Source organism: Thalassophryne amazonica, chromosome 2 (assembly GCF_902500255.1).
Source record: "Thalassophryne amazonica chromosome 2, fThaAma1.1, whole genome shotgun sequence".
NCBI classification, from domain to species: domain Eukaryota; kingdom Metazoa; phylum Chordata; class Actinopteri; order Batrachoidiformes; family Batrachoididae; genus Thalassophryne; species Thalassophryne amazonica.
In genome coordinates this window covers 102,550,204-102,564,776 of record NC_047104.1, presented here as the reverse complement: position 1 = coordinate 102,564,776, position 14,573 = coordinate 102,550,204, and the positions used below count along the sequence as shown (strand labels likewise).

The 14,573-nt window shown below is 41.7% G+C and overlaps 2 protein-coding genes across 4 annotated transcripts in view; both read right to left on the bottom strand.

Annotated features, from left to right (window-relative positions):
* The window catches only part of mrvi1 (murine retrovirus integration site 1 homolog), a 63,843-nt gene that overhangs the window by 47,973 nt on the left and 1,297 nt on the right, over positions 1-14,573 (bottom strand). For 2 of the 3 annotated variants that reach the window (XM_034190821.1, XM_034190826.1), the window contains exons 2-4: positions 8,703-8,878; positions 286-392; positions 126-187 (exon numbers count right to left, since the gene is read on the bottom strand). In XM_034190821.1, the coding sequence (XP_034046712.1) occupies positions 126-187; positions 286-392; positions 8,703-8,774 (241 nt within the window). In that variant the 5' untranslated portion in view covers positions 8,775-8,878. Of the gene's footprint in view, positions 1-125; positions 188-285; positions 393-8,702; positions 8,879-13,500; positions 13,513-14,573 lie in introns of those variants that run through there. The other variant, XM_034190834.1, reaches the window with a different exon arrangement.
* The window catches only part of LOC117503936 (myosin-9-like), a 64,262-nt gene continuing 59,702 nt past the window's right edge, over positions 10,014-14,573 (bottom strand). Inside the window, exon 4 of the mRNA XM_034163243.1 lies at positions 10,014-10,201. Coding sequence (XP_034019134.1) covers positions 10,014-10,201 — 188 coding nt within the window. The remainder of the gene's footprint in view (positions 10,202-14,573) is intronic.

Here is a 14,573-nt window from a genome sequence, read left to right as displayed (position 1 = left end):
TTCAATTTATTTAAATTTATTTTAATGGTGCTGCTCAAAATTTGATGATGCAGCTCCCATGATGTTGTAGTTATTTCTAGATAATTCCAGTTGCAATGTTGTGTCAGTATTCATGTTCTACCCACCCACTGTGGTGATGGGTCCTCCACAGGAGTTTCTGGCCAGGCGAGCTCTGGGACTGTGTGGCCTAAAAGAGGGGACAGTCATGACACAGGAACCCTGACCATGTTTACAGCCAAAAGTAAAGAACACAAGACTCCTGTGTTCTGTACATGAGAGGATTACCTGGTCTGCTCTACTGAATGTCCATCTTGTTGGATAATAGTTGCCTGCTGTGGATAGATGATTGTGGGGGCAGTCAAGACAACAGCTCGACTTTCATATTGTCCAGACTGAAAAAACAAACAAAAAATCAAATCCACAAATAAAAAATAAATGTTTCTCTAAAAATGGCTTCTTTATAGTGCACACCATGTTTTCAGTCAGTGGTAACTGCATGGTTCTATGAGAGTTTGTGTCTTACAGAATGGCCCCCTCATCTGCCTCAGCGGAAGTGAAAGCTAAGGTAAGTGTCTAATTTTAATAAAAGCAAGTAAGCCCCTTTGGCTTCTCCCTTGTTCATCCAGGGACACCCTAGCAGATCCAACGCCAGATGGCCTTCCTTCTCCACATTACATGGACAATGGGCAGGGGTGGCCTTGAAGACTGGAAACAAACGCACTCTGTCGCTTGGCCAACACCCCGCCCCCTTAATTATATGTATCATTTTAAAATGTTTATTTACATTTACATTAGTGAGGTAATCATGCACACATTTACTTCCATAGTGATCCTCTCCATGCTACCAGGTACTTTTAATGATGTTTTTACTTGTTTGAGGGAACAAGATGCAGTTTACGTTGAGTGTTTTGGTTTATGCCTTATAGCTGGTTTTGTTTGATGAATCAATACAGTGCCAATTAAATTCATTTTCATCCAGAGTGAAATGATGACACACAAAACATCTAAAAATATAGCCTAGGTTGAAAAATGTTGGAGTTCCCCCTTAAAGAACCTTAAAACCCATCATGGGAGTGCTTTTCAGGTGTGTCCAATTACACGTTACTATTTACAGGGCACATAATCTGTGTGTTTTTGGCACAACATAAAATCCAACAATTATATTGTCATTTGTCTATTTTTTCAGTGGTGACGTACGAGGTCTATTAGAAAAGTATCCGACCTTATTATTTTTTCAAAAACCATATGGATTTGAATCACGTGTGATTACATCAGACATGCTTGAACCCTCGTGGGCATGCGAGAGTTTTTTCACGCCTGTCGGTTACGTCATTCGCCTGTGGGCAGTCTTTGAGTGAGGAGTCGTCCACCCGCTCGTCGATTTTTTTCATTGTTTAGGAATGGCTCAGAGACTGTTGCTTTGTTTGATAAAAATTTTTTCAAAACTGTAAGGCACAACTGAGTGGACACCATTCAATAAATTCAGCTGGTTTTCGGTAAAAATTTTAACGGCTGATGAGAGATTTTGGTCTGGTAGTGTCGCTTTAAGGACGGTCCACGGCGCCTGACGGCGATCTGCGCTTCGAGGCGGCAGCGTCTCGCCGTTTCAAGTTGAAAACTTCCACATTTCAGGCTCTGTTGACCCAGTAAGTCGTCAGAGAACAGAGAACTTTCAGAAGAAGTCGGCATGAGGAGTTTACTCGGACATTCCATTGTTAACGGTCATTTTGTAATGAAAGAACGTACGGGCAGAGTCGCATGTCGGGCTGGACCCGACCACGGGGGGTCGCGGCAGGAAAAACACCTCCGTTGGAAACCTTAACGGACAAGTTGGAACATGCCCAAGCTGTTAAACAATTTCTCAGTTACTCACTTGTTGAAAGCCATTAAAAGCCGCCTGAATTCTACAAATGGTTTTCAACACGGAGGTGTTTTTCCTGTCGCGGCGCACACAGATTTGCCGAGTCGTCACGGAAACGACTCGGCGAATTTGCGCGTACGTCTTTCATTAAAAAAATGTCCTTAAACAGTGGAATGTCCGCATAAATTCCTCATGCCGGCCTCTTCTGAATCTTCTCTGTTCTCTCACGATGTCCTGGGTGAATTAAGCCTTAAATTGGGATGTTTTAAGCTCGAAACAGGCCGACGACAGCGCCTGGAAGCGCTGCAGGACTTCCCGCCTTACACCGACAGAAACACCCCATAATCTCTCATCAGCCGTTAAACTTTTCACAGAAAAACAGCTTAATTTCTCGAATAGTGTCCACTCGGATATTCCTCACAGGTCCAGAAAAAATTTTGATAAAGCAACGCGCTCCGTCTCGAGCAGCGTGTGAAACAAAGGAATTCAGCCGAGAGGGCGGACCACATCTCACTCAAGGCCTGCCCACAGGGAAATGACGTCACCGACACGCGTGAAAAAACTCACGCATGCGCACGAGGGTTCAAGCATGATTGGTGTAATCGCATGTCATTCAAATCCATATAGTTAAAAAAATAAATAAAAGGGTCAGTTTATTATCTAAGAGACCTCGTATGCTGGAACCTTGCTCACTGTTATTTTGACACTGGACTCAAGTGAGAGGTTTTCTGGCTAGTTGATGATCCTGCACACAATGTGGCACAGAGGGTGAGTGGAGAGCAGCCACCAAACCTCCCTGAGGTGAAGCAGTGATGCAGTAATGTGACGTTTTGTATTTATCCATTAGTTTAATTTTAATTAGTTAAATGACTGCTTTTAATTCAATTTAGTTGTGTGTACATGCAGAGTGCCCACACATCTTCAACCTGCCTATGCAAAGTGTATCTGAATATTACACCATATGAATAGTAAAACACACGGCAGCACGGCAGTGCAAGTATGAAACTGAAACTTGCCTCCTAATGGGAAGGTCCCCAGTTAAAGGTCACCCATGCGCCATTGTATTTGCACATCTCCAGTTATTGTATGGCAGAAAGGGCATCTGGTGTAAAACCTGCGCCAAAGCAACATGTGGATCCATACTGGATGTGCTGTTGCAAAAATGGTAGAAGCCACAATAAATTTTTTGGCAAAAAGAGCATAAAACCTCCACTTTAGACCAGGTTTTTGTTGTTCCATTGTGCAAGCATGATCTACTGCCACACAAACAGCGACGCACCAACAATAAGCTGCATTTACATGTCGGGTGTAAGGGGAAGATGGTAAACTGGATGTTCCATTGTTTTCAATGAAACCTTGAGATAAAAATCCCACCACCTCTGGCAGTGAGTGCAATAGCTGCGCACCGGGAGGGCATTTATCGTCAAAAGTTATTTTCACAGCAAAAGGACAAACAGGATTATGTTTTATCTTTAATGAGGAAGAAAAATGGACACCAACAGATGGAATATTTAGGTGCAGAGTGTTAAGCAGTTTTAATCAGGTAAATGTGAATAATTTGTGATAATTTGAGGAATTAATCTCTAACCTCACAAATACATAACTTTATAAACTGCCATCAGAGTCAGGGCTTCCTATTTAATAAGCTGTGCCAAAACACTAAAAGCTCTGTTGTATCTTTCAGTGAAGTAAATTATTGTCCATGTGGTTAGCACAGAAATAAATGATGGTGCATCATGTTATCACCTACAGTCTGCCACAGATGACAGATGATGAAAATGACAGGAATTCTACTGTGATGGTTTTCCTGCCACCGACATGTGAATGCAATTTAAGTGTGATCACCCCTCATTTAAGACCAGCATGCCAATGGGCACACAAACAAGCACACTTGCACTCGTTGCTTGCTTGCAGGTGTCCATTGATGTTTTTGATGGCATCTCTCTCTCCGGGAAATTCAGAAAGCTAAGGAGGAAGGGGATATCTTTGGTGTCTTCTTTGATGGCTTAGGAGCCCAAAATTGGAAACACAGCGTTTCCTACAGGTGAGGCATGGCATACCCTCCCCGGGAGGGAGAGACCAGTGTTCAAATGCTCGTGACTGCGTTGTTTTTCTTGATGTTGAGTGCGGTTGACCTCACAGATCTGAACAGCTCTGTGGCATAGTAAGCACCATTCGGCTCATTTAACTGGTGAGTCGCTCCAGGTTAGAGGGAGGGATGGCACACTTCTTTAAAGTCGCCTTGAGGTGATCTTTGAAGCACTTTTTCTGCGATGACTGATGGCGAGTTCACCAAAGACCAGTTTTCGGGGCAGGCGATCCTCAGGTATTTGACTGATGTGACCTACCCAGCGAAACTGCTGTTGGACGATGTGGACCTCTATGATCATACAACCTGCAGACTTGAGGATTGTCACACGAGGAACCTGATTGGGCCAAGTGATGCCTAGGATCTGTTGCAAGCAACGGATATGAAAGGCCTCAAGACTCCTGATAAAGGCCCAGTAGATGGTTTAGGCCTCACAGCCATAGAGCAGTGTGGAGATGCAGATGGCTTTATAGACTGAGACCATGGTGGATATATAATAGTGAGGCCATGACTGAGAAATACATGATGTGAGAGGTGGCACTTGTAATTTAAAATTTGTGAGTGCTGGGTGTGAAAATGACAAGCACATTGGTTGGAAAGTAGCAACTTGCGTGCACTGTGTGCTGCTTTGTGCCGGGTAGCAAATAATGCCAAATATGCAAAAGATTTCAAAACCAAGTTGTTGTGTGATTGTTTTCTTCCAGAAAAGTCCAACATGCTATAGTTCTATTTGAACATGATCTTAAATTTTCATGTTCAACAACACAATTGCTTTAAAACTGAGACATGAACTTAAAAAAACAAACAAACCTGAATGTCAGCAAATAAAGACATTTGGCAGACAACAGTAATGGGTTACATAAAAAAAAAAAAATAACTGAAACATGAGTGGGTGAAAACATGAACTTAATTTTTGTAAGGTCTACTGAGAATTGTATGTCTTCTTTCAGTAATTTATCTGTGGTCCTATTACAGCTGATTTACTGTAACAGTTGAGCAAAGGGGCCTTTAGTGATTCAGAGTACATCCTCAAATCAGATTATTATGTTTGTAGAGTCCTTTACAAATATTTATTAATATTTATAAGAGAGCCAAAAAGTTAAATGTATCCTCAGAATATCTTGAATCCATGCTCACCATATTTTGTGGAGCATATGAGGGCTGTCAATAAAGTATAGGTCCTTTTTATTTTTTTCAAAAACTATATGGATTTCATTCATATGTTTTACGTCAGACATGTTTTAACCCTCGTGCGCATGCATGAGTTTTTCCACGCCTGTCGGTGACGTCATTCGCCTGTGAGCACTCCTTGTGGGAGGAGTCGTCCAGCCCCTCGTCGGAATTCCTTTGTCTGAGAAGTTGCCTGAGAGCGCTGCGCGACGTCTCGCACCGTGGGAAGTCCTTAAAGCGACAGTATCACCTCAAAATCTCTCATCAGCCGTTAAAATTTTCACCAAAAACCAGCTTAATTTTTCGAACCGTGTCCACTTCGATGTGTCTCACAGGTTTAGAAAAAATTTTGATCAAACAAAGCGCCAGTCTTTCAGCAACTTCTCAGACAAAGCAATTCCGACGAGGGGCTGGACGACTCCTCCCACAAGGAGTGCTCACAGGCGAATGTCGTCACCGACAGGCATGGAAAAACTCACGCATGCGCATGAGGGTTCAAGCATGTCTGACGTAAAAACATATGAATGAAATCCATATAGTTTTTGAAAAAAATAAAAAGGACCTATACTTTATTGACAGACCTCGTACGTTGTTCTTTATTGTTTGTTTTGTTTTACTAGTTTGGGAGATCCTGTGATTTATACTCTGGTGTGAATTTATACCGGAAAATCATGTCAGATTTTTAATAATAATTAGAATAACTACACTAAAGAAAGTAATCCCACACTAAAACAAGGCACAAAAACCCAAAATTAATGTTTTAAGATTTAAGTTATAAAAAAGAATTATCTTTGGTACCACTGTAATTTTATTGCTTAGCATTTAAATAAGGGATTCATATTATGATATTGTCAGTATGATCAAAATTCTTGCTGTCTGGAAAAAAATTTAGAATTCTCCCCCTGAAGGGGTCTTTTAGTGAAGCTTAGGGCTAGGGGCCGGCGATCACCTTAGTATTTCTTCTGTTTTTCTTGTTGCTTAATACTGACAAATTATACCATATTTGTTGTCTTTCTGCCGCCTGATTCTGTTTTTTTTTCTCTCTGTTTGAGGTGCGGCTCCATCCGGAGGTGGGAGTGGTTGTCTTCTTTTGCAAGCCTCCCATCCTGTACAGCAGCTTGGACTCCCAAAATTTCCTGTATACAGTATTTGTATTGTCAATTGTGTCAGTAGCATGGCCCAAGCAGAGAGTCACCCCTCTGAGTCTGGTCTGCTTGAAGTTTCTTCCTCAAATCATCAGAGGGTGTTTTTCCTTACCATTGTCGCCTGTGTGCGTGCTAGGTTAGATCTTACTCGTGTGAAGCGCCTTGAGGCAGCTTTGTTGTGATTTGGCGCTAAATTAAATAAACTGAATTGAAGCTAAACATGTTTTTGAAACCAGATAACATCTCTGAAGTGATTTACAAGACATCTTAAGGATGTTAGTGTGCATGCACCAGGAACTCGCATCAAGCAAGTGGGTCAGGTCATAGGTAATCTCAAAACCTCACGCATGCACACACGCGCTTCCTCCTACAGTTAGTCTGCACAAAAAGACAATATTCAGTGTATTCAGTGTGCAATTCGCCTCAGGTAAAAATGTTCTGTTCATTAAAATGAGCTATACTGTTGCAACATGTTACAAAAATAAACCTATATTATGATGCTTGGATTTTGGTAGAAGCCAAATTTTGTCAGTTTTGTGAAATTTTAAAGGGCTGTATTATCAGCTTTAAAGAGCTTGTTAATACAAAACCAACAACAAAAGTGACTGTTTTTTTTCCTCTTCAAGAGGCTTTTTTTTGACAAGCTAAACTGAGCATTTGCAAAAGGAGAAACCAGAATTGTTTAAAAAAAGCAAAATAGTAGGAGGAAAAAAAGTAGCATAATTTTCTGATCAGGATCATATACACTCAACAAAAATATAAACGCAACACTTTTGGTTTTGCTCCCATTTTGTATGAGATGAACTCAAGATCTAAAACTTTTTCCACATACACAATATCACCATTTCCCTCAAATATTGTTCACAAACCAGTCTAAATCTGTGATAGTGAGCACTTCTCTTTTGCTGAGATAATCCATCCCACCTCACAGGTGTGCTATATCAAGATGCTGATTAGACACCATGATTAGTGCACAGGTGTGCCTTAGACTGCCCACATAAAGGCCACTCTGAAAGGTGCAGTTTTATCACACAGCACAATGCCACAGATGTCGCAAGATTTGAGGGAGCGTGCAATTGGCATGCTGACAGCAGGAATGTCAACCAGAGCTGTTTGCTCGTGTATTGAATGTTCATTTCTCTACCATAAGCCGTCTCCAAAGGCGTTTCAGAGAATTTGGCAGTACATCCAACCAGCTTCACAACCGCAGACCACATGTAACCACACCAGCCCAGGACCTCCACATCCAGCATGTTCACCTCCAAGATCATCTGAGACAGCCACTCGGACAGCTGCTGAAACAATCGGTTTGCATAACCAAAGAATTTCTGCACAAACTGTCAGAAACCGTCTCAGGGAAGCTCATCTGCATGCTCGTCATCCTCATCTGGGTCTCGACCTGACTCCAGTTCGTTGTCGTAACTGACTTGAGTGGGCAAATGCTCACAATCGCTGGCGTTTGACACATTGGAGAGGTGTTCTCTTCACGGATGAATCCTGGTTTACACTGTTCAGGGCAGATGGCAGACAGCGTGTGTGGGTGAGCGGTTTTCTGATGTCAATGTTGTGGATCGAGTGGCCCCTGGTGGCGGTGGGGTTATGGTATGGGCAGGCGTCTGTTTATGGACGAAGAACACAGGTGCATTTTATTGATGGCATTTTGAATGCACAGAGATACCGTGACGAGATCCTGAGGCCCATTGTGTGCCATACATCCAAGAACATCACCTCATGTTGCAGCAGGATAATGCACGGCCCCATGGTTGCAAGGATCTGTACACAATTCTTGGAAGCTGAAAATGTCCCAGTTCTTGCATGGCCGGCATACTCACCAGACATGTCACCCACTGAGCATGTTTGGGATGCTCTGGGCCGGCGTATACGACAGCGTGTACCAGTTCCTGCCATATCCAGCAACTTCGCACAGCCATTGAAGAGGAGTGGACCACATTCCACAGGCCACAATTGACAACCTGATCAACTCTATGCGAAGGAGATGTGTTGTACTGCATGACGGCAAATGGTGGTCACACCAGATACTGACTGGTATCCCCCCCCCAATAAAACAAACTGCACCTTTCAGAGTGGCCTTTTATGTGGGCAGTCTAAGGCACACCTGTGCACTAATCATGGTGTCTAATCAGCATCTTGGTATGGCACACCTGTGAGGTGGGATGGATTATCTCAGCAAAGGAGAAGTGCTCACTATCACAGATTTAGACTGGTTTGTGAACAAGATTTGAGGGAAATGGTGATATTGTGTATGTGGAAAAAGTTTTAGATCTTTGAGTTCATCTCATACAAAATGGGAACAAAAACCAAAAGTGTTGCGTTTATATTTTTGTTGAGTGTAGATTACTTCACTGCTAACTACTGTTTCTTGCAAAAAATAAACAAACAAAAAAGTGCCAAGTAACTCAACTTAATGTTACTTAACTGTACTGGGAGAACTGGAGGAGCTGTCCATCTCCTCAGGGGAGTCTTCCTCCTCCTCAGGCAGCGTGGGCATGGCAGGTAGCAGCGGGGGCCGTGAGCGAGTGTGGGGGAAATAAAGGGCCTCTCTGCAGTTTGTTCACTGGAAGTCTTCTCTAGTAAGTTCTTCTCTTCTAGTCTCTAAACATGTGGAGACACATCAGCATGACCAGACACACAGGTCCAGTGGCAGAGCATAGCTAGGTGAGGTTGAAATTCACAGAAAATAACTGTGGTTTTAATACTCATCTAATTTAGTTAAGTGAATTGGTGACACTAATAACCACACATGAAAGTGTGAGTAAGCTGGTGGACAGTCCAGGGTACACCCGGCATCTTGTCCATTCCACCACCACCACCCTACCCCGCGTGACCCTCAACTGGAAATATGCGGTTTAGAAAATGGATAGATGGTATACTGTGGATTCATGTCACTTCAAGGTCTGCTGCAGGAGGTGATTCAGTTAAAAATATAATTGCCTTCAAATCCAATGAAGTTGGATTTGATGGCAACTGAATAAATGGAAGAAATCTATCATTTACACTCACTCTGCATGACCTTCGGTCCAAAAACCACAGCATGTGCAAGGCCTTTGCAATCTTTGTCTATCGCTGCCTTGCGAGAGTAGTCAGTATGGGATTTTTAGGGTATGATGACAGATAAAACAATAACATGCTATTATGGTATTGCACACCTAAATCAGCATGATGCTATTTTATTGGACAATATGTTGCTTGAGAAATAATTCTGCAAAGCGGTGATATTCATGGACAGGATATTGAGGGCGTAGTCGGTGGGGTGGTTCCAGTTTTGTGGGCTCAGGGTCTCATCACTGCTTTTTGCAGATGATGTGGTCCTGTTGGCTTCATCGCCGTGACCTCCAACACTCACTGGATTAGTTTATAGCCGAGTGTGAAGTGGCTGGGATAGGATCATCACCTCTAAATCTGAGGCCATGGTTTTCAGCAGGAAACTGATGGATTGCCTATACTCCGCGTAGGGAATACGGCCTTGCCCCAAGTGAAGGAGTTCAAGTACCTCAGGGTTCTTCTTCTCGAGTGAGGGACAATGGAGCCTGAGATTGGCTGAGAATCGGTGCAGCAGGGGCGGTATTGCATTCACTCTATCATACTGTTGTGATGAAAGCGAGCTGAGCCAAAAAGTGAAGCTCTCAATTTACTGGTAAATCTTCATTCCAGTCTCACCTATGGTCATGAGGTTGGTCATGACCGAAAGAACGAGAATTGCCAGTACAAGCAACCAAAATGGGCTTCCTTAGGAGGGTGGTGGTGTCTCCCTTTGAGACAGGGTGAGAAACTCGGTCATCCGTGAAGAGCTCAGAGTAGAGCCGCTGTTTCGTTCGCGTTGAAAGAGCCGCTGAGGTGGTTTGGGAATCTGGCAAGGATGCCCCATGGGCGCCTCCCATGGGATGGTGTTCCCACGTCCATCTTTGGAGGAGCCCCCTGGGAAGACCCAGGACTAGGTGGAGAGATTATATCTCCACACTGGTCTGGGAACAGCCTCGGGACCCTCCAATCACAGGTGTCAATGTGGCACAGGAAAGAGAAGTCTGGGGTCCCCAATGAAGCTGTTTGCCCCTGCGACCTGATCCCAGATAAGTAGTTGAAGATGAGTGAGTGATGAGTGTTATTGACATTTTATTCAACAAATAATGTAATTCTTAAGAATATTCAAACATTAGAATTGGTATGCTGAAAATATTATTAAAATATCCCAAATAAATCAAGCAAGACTGGCGTCCTATCCAGGGTGCACCCTGCTTCATGACTGCTCCCTGCTTTATGACTGCTGGGATATACTCCAGCCCCAGTGATCCCAAACACACAGCCAAGGAAACTCTCAGTTGGTTTTAGCGAATGAAAATAAAGCTGCTAGAATGGCTCAGCCAATCACCTGACTTGAATCCAATAGAAAATCAATGGAAAGAACAAAAGATCAGAGTTCAAACAAGAGGTCCACAGAGCCTTCAAGATTTGAAAACCGTTTGTGTGAAACAATGGGCCAAAATCTCACCTGAGCAATGCATGCGACTAGTTTCTGCATACAGGGGTCATCTTGAAGGTGTCGTTACCAACAAAGGCCTTTGTATGAAATATTAAATAAATTTCAGCAAGTGTGTTCAATACTTTTGCCTGTGTCATTTCACATTATTACACATAACTTAATTTTTGGACTTATTTGCTTTGGTTTCTTTGCATGTGTGGATTACTTTGGTTGTTATCAACATCTGGTGAAAATTTCATGTTGATAGGACCTTTGGAGATATATGTACTGAGAAAAATGGTGACGTGTTAGATACTTATTTTACCTGCTGTAAATAAACAAAAAGTAAAATGTGCTCTCAGGCTTTTTTAACAAAAATCACGTCAATTACACTCAAATAAAAAGGGGGCTTTAAATTCACAATCATAGTAATGTGTTCTGTTTTCTCATTGGGCTTAACCCTAAAGTGTTTCCACAGCGGAGAACTGTGGATTGCAACTTTGAAATCAGCTTCATTTGGACCAATTCTTGTTGTTATGTTCTATCCTGACTTTTCATTCCAAACATTTGTGACCCTAAACATGTTTACTCTGTTGGAGTGATAAGACAGAAGCGGACAAGAGCAGTGAGTGCCATCCAGAACAGTGAAAAGCAAACAAACCAATTATACTATGGATGGAACACAAAACATATGTAGAATGATCAGCCAGTCCATAAATGATCCAACTCAGCCATCACTACACACATTTGCCATAATTCTACATAGTGAATATTTTCTCAAATACTCGTAAACCATAACACGTTTAATAGGCTGCTGTGCCAATCTAGTAATATTATTTAATTGGATCAAATTCATGTGTCTGAGCATGCCAACAATGTGGCTGAGCACAGCAACAGTGTGAGTGAGCATAACAACAACGTGACTCAGCATAACAACAACGTGAGTGATCATAGCAACAACGCGAGTGATCATAGCAACAACGTGACAGAGCATAGCAACAACATGTCTATGCATAGCATCAATGTGACTGAGCATAACAACAGCGTGACTGAGCAAAGCAACAACGTGACTGATCATATCGACAATGTGACTAAGCATAACAACAATGGGTGAGCATAACAACAACGTGACTGAGCATAGCAACATGACTGAACATAACAACAACGTGATTGAGCATAACGACAATGCGACTGAGCATAGCGACAATGCGACTGAGCAAAGCAACAACATGACTGAGCATAGCAACAATGTGACTGAACATAGCAACAATGTGATTGAGCATAACAACGTGTCTATGCATAGCATCAACGTGACTGAGCATAACAACGTGTCTATGCATAGCATCAATGTGACTGAACATAACAACAATGTGACTGAGCATAACAACAGAAGTGAGCATAACAATGTGACTGATCATATCGATGTGACTAAGCATAACAACAACGTGATTGAGCATAACGACAATGTGACTGAGCATAACGATAATGCGACTGAGCATAGCAACAATGAGACTGCGCATAGCAACAACGTGACTGAGCATAACAACATGACTGAGCATAACAACAACGTGACTGAGCAAAGCAACAATGTGACTGAGCATAACAACAGGAGTGAGCATAACAACGTGACTGAGCATAACAATGTTGTTGAGCATAGTAACATTGTGGCTGAGCACAGCACTGTGATTTGAATTAATAATGACAGAAACAAGAAACCGGCAATGGAATATACAGTATAAAACAATTTTTAAAATGTTTCAAAAGAAATGCTATAGAAGTTCAGAGTTCTTGCTGAATTGAATAACAGTGTAACACACATCATTATGAAAAGTTTATTAAAGAGGCGCACAAGCTGTCCATGTGGAGAGTTAGACTGGCCACTGATTACAAAGTATGGGTAATGTACAAAGCCATTATAGGGATCATATGCAAAATGCAACAAACCTTAAATGTATGTTTTGTGTTGCCAAAAAGATGCTCACTCACTCTGTAAATGGACTGATTGGGGGGGGGCCTGTCAATCTAACCATCTTTAATGTATAATATACAAAATAACATCTATAGCATCTGAATTTGAGTTACAACAAACAACAAATGCTATAACCATTCTTTACCAGACCCATCTGGAAACGGAGCTGGGAGTTGGAATTATTAACAATTTTAAAGCAGGTTTTAGCTGTGAAACCAATTAATACAACTGACAAATCAGCAAAACTAACAAAGATTAAAAACCTCTCTTGCTGCTGTAACAGAGGCTGAGAGTGCTCATATATTCTAATCATTAAACTGGGGAGGAGACACTGGATTTCATTTTAGCAAATGTTTTGTGAGTGTATTGTGTTTGAAGCATTGTTCCTGCCCTCGTCAGCAGGAAATATATGCAAATCTGATTACAGTGTGAGTGTGACCCTCTGAAGAAGCACAGTCCATGTTCAGACTGCACCAAAATACTGTACCTCGCTTTATTTAGTCTTATGTAAAAAGAGTTTAATAGAATCAACAAGACCAACACAGGGATTAACTGTTTTTTGGGGGAGAAGGGGGGGTCTGACAGCACTTGCAGTCACATTATTCTCTGACAACACAAATAAAGGTGAACAAAGGCAGCGTGCTGTACAGTGTCATGACAAACATGACAACGTTCTGGGAACATACAGGAAGAGAACAGCTGGGAATCACTGGGGAGGAAGTGGGTTGTTTAACTGTCTCTCAGTCAGCTCGCAGCATATTTCCTGACTACAGAAATACTGAAATTCACTTTTCCTTTTCCATCATAATCTGCTATACTTTTCAACTCTTGTGTTGCTGTTGGGCTAAGTTATCACAGAAGCAGCATTAAAGCTCTTTCTTTCCTTCATACTTTACCATATGTTTCCTTGTCTGTAGCAGAACCTTTTTGTTTGTTTGCTTGTTCTTTTTTTACACTTGGTGGAAACATTGGTAGTTGTAAAAATGCACTAAATGTTGATATTAATGCATTTGTAGTTACACCAGTTTAACAAGAGGACACTCGGAGAGCACATCCGTCTACCAAAGCAGAACGGCCCTCTGTTTACAGATCCTTCACCTAGCAGATAGACAACCAAACCAACCAAGCTTAACTAATGATCCAATCTCTCATCAGTGATATTTACTACTTTATATACCTTATAACTTTCTATGTACAGTTAGTTAAGTTCACAGCAACGCACACCAGCAAAAGTGTTTCTTTTAGCCCAAAAGATAATTGCAGCCTCGCTCTACTGTGACAGGCTAAGTAGTTTATCCATATGTCTCTCATAAACACACATTTTCTAGACGTAGGGATGTTTTTTATGTTTCCGAGCTTCCAAGGGTTTTTGAGTGCAGCATTAAGCATGGCATTGTTAGAAGGAAGCAGTAGTGACTTTGACAATGCCAAGCAGGGTGACTGTTAGTTAATTTCTATCTTCTGCCTTAAACTACAATTAAACTAATTAACTTTAGCTAGCTAAAGTTAACATTTGACAATGCTAAGCAGGGCTAATGTTAGCTTATTTCTAACTTTTGCCTTTAAACTACAATTGAACTAATTATCATTAGCTAGCTAAAACTAACACGACAATTCCAAGCGGGTCTAATTTTAGCTAATTTCTATCTTCTGACTTAAGCTACAGTTTAACAAATTAACTTTAGCTAGCTAAAGCTAACATTCGACAATGCTAAGCAGGGCTAATACTAGCTCATTTCTATCTTCTGCCTTAAGCTACAATTTAACTATTTAACTTTAGTTAGCTAAAAAAACAAACAAAAAAAACTTTAGCTAACTAAGTTAACATTTGACAACACCGGGTAGGGCTAATGTTAACTAAG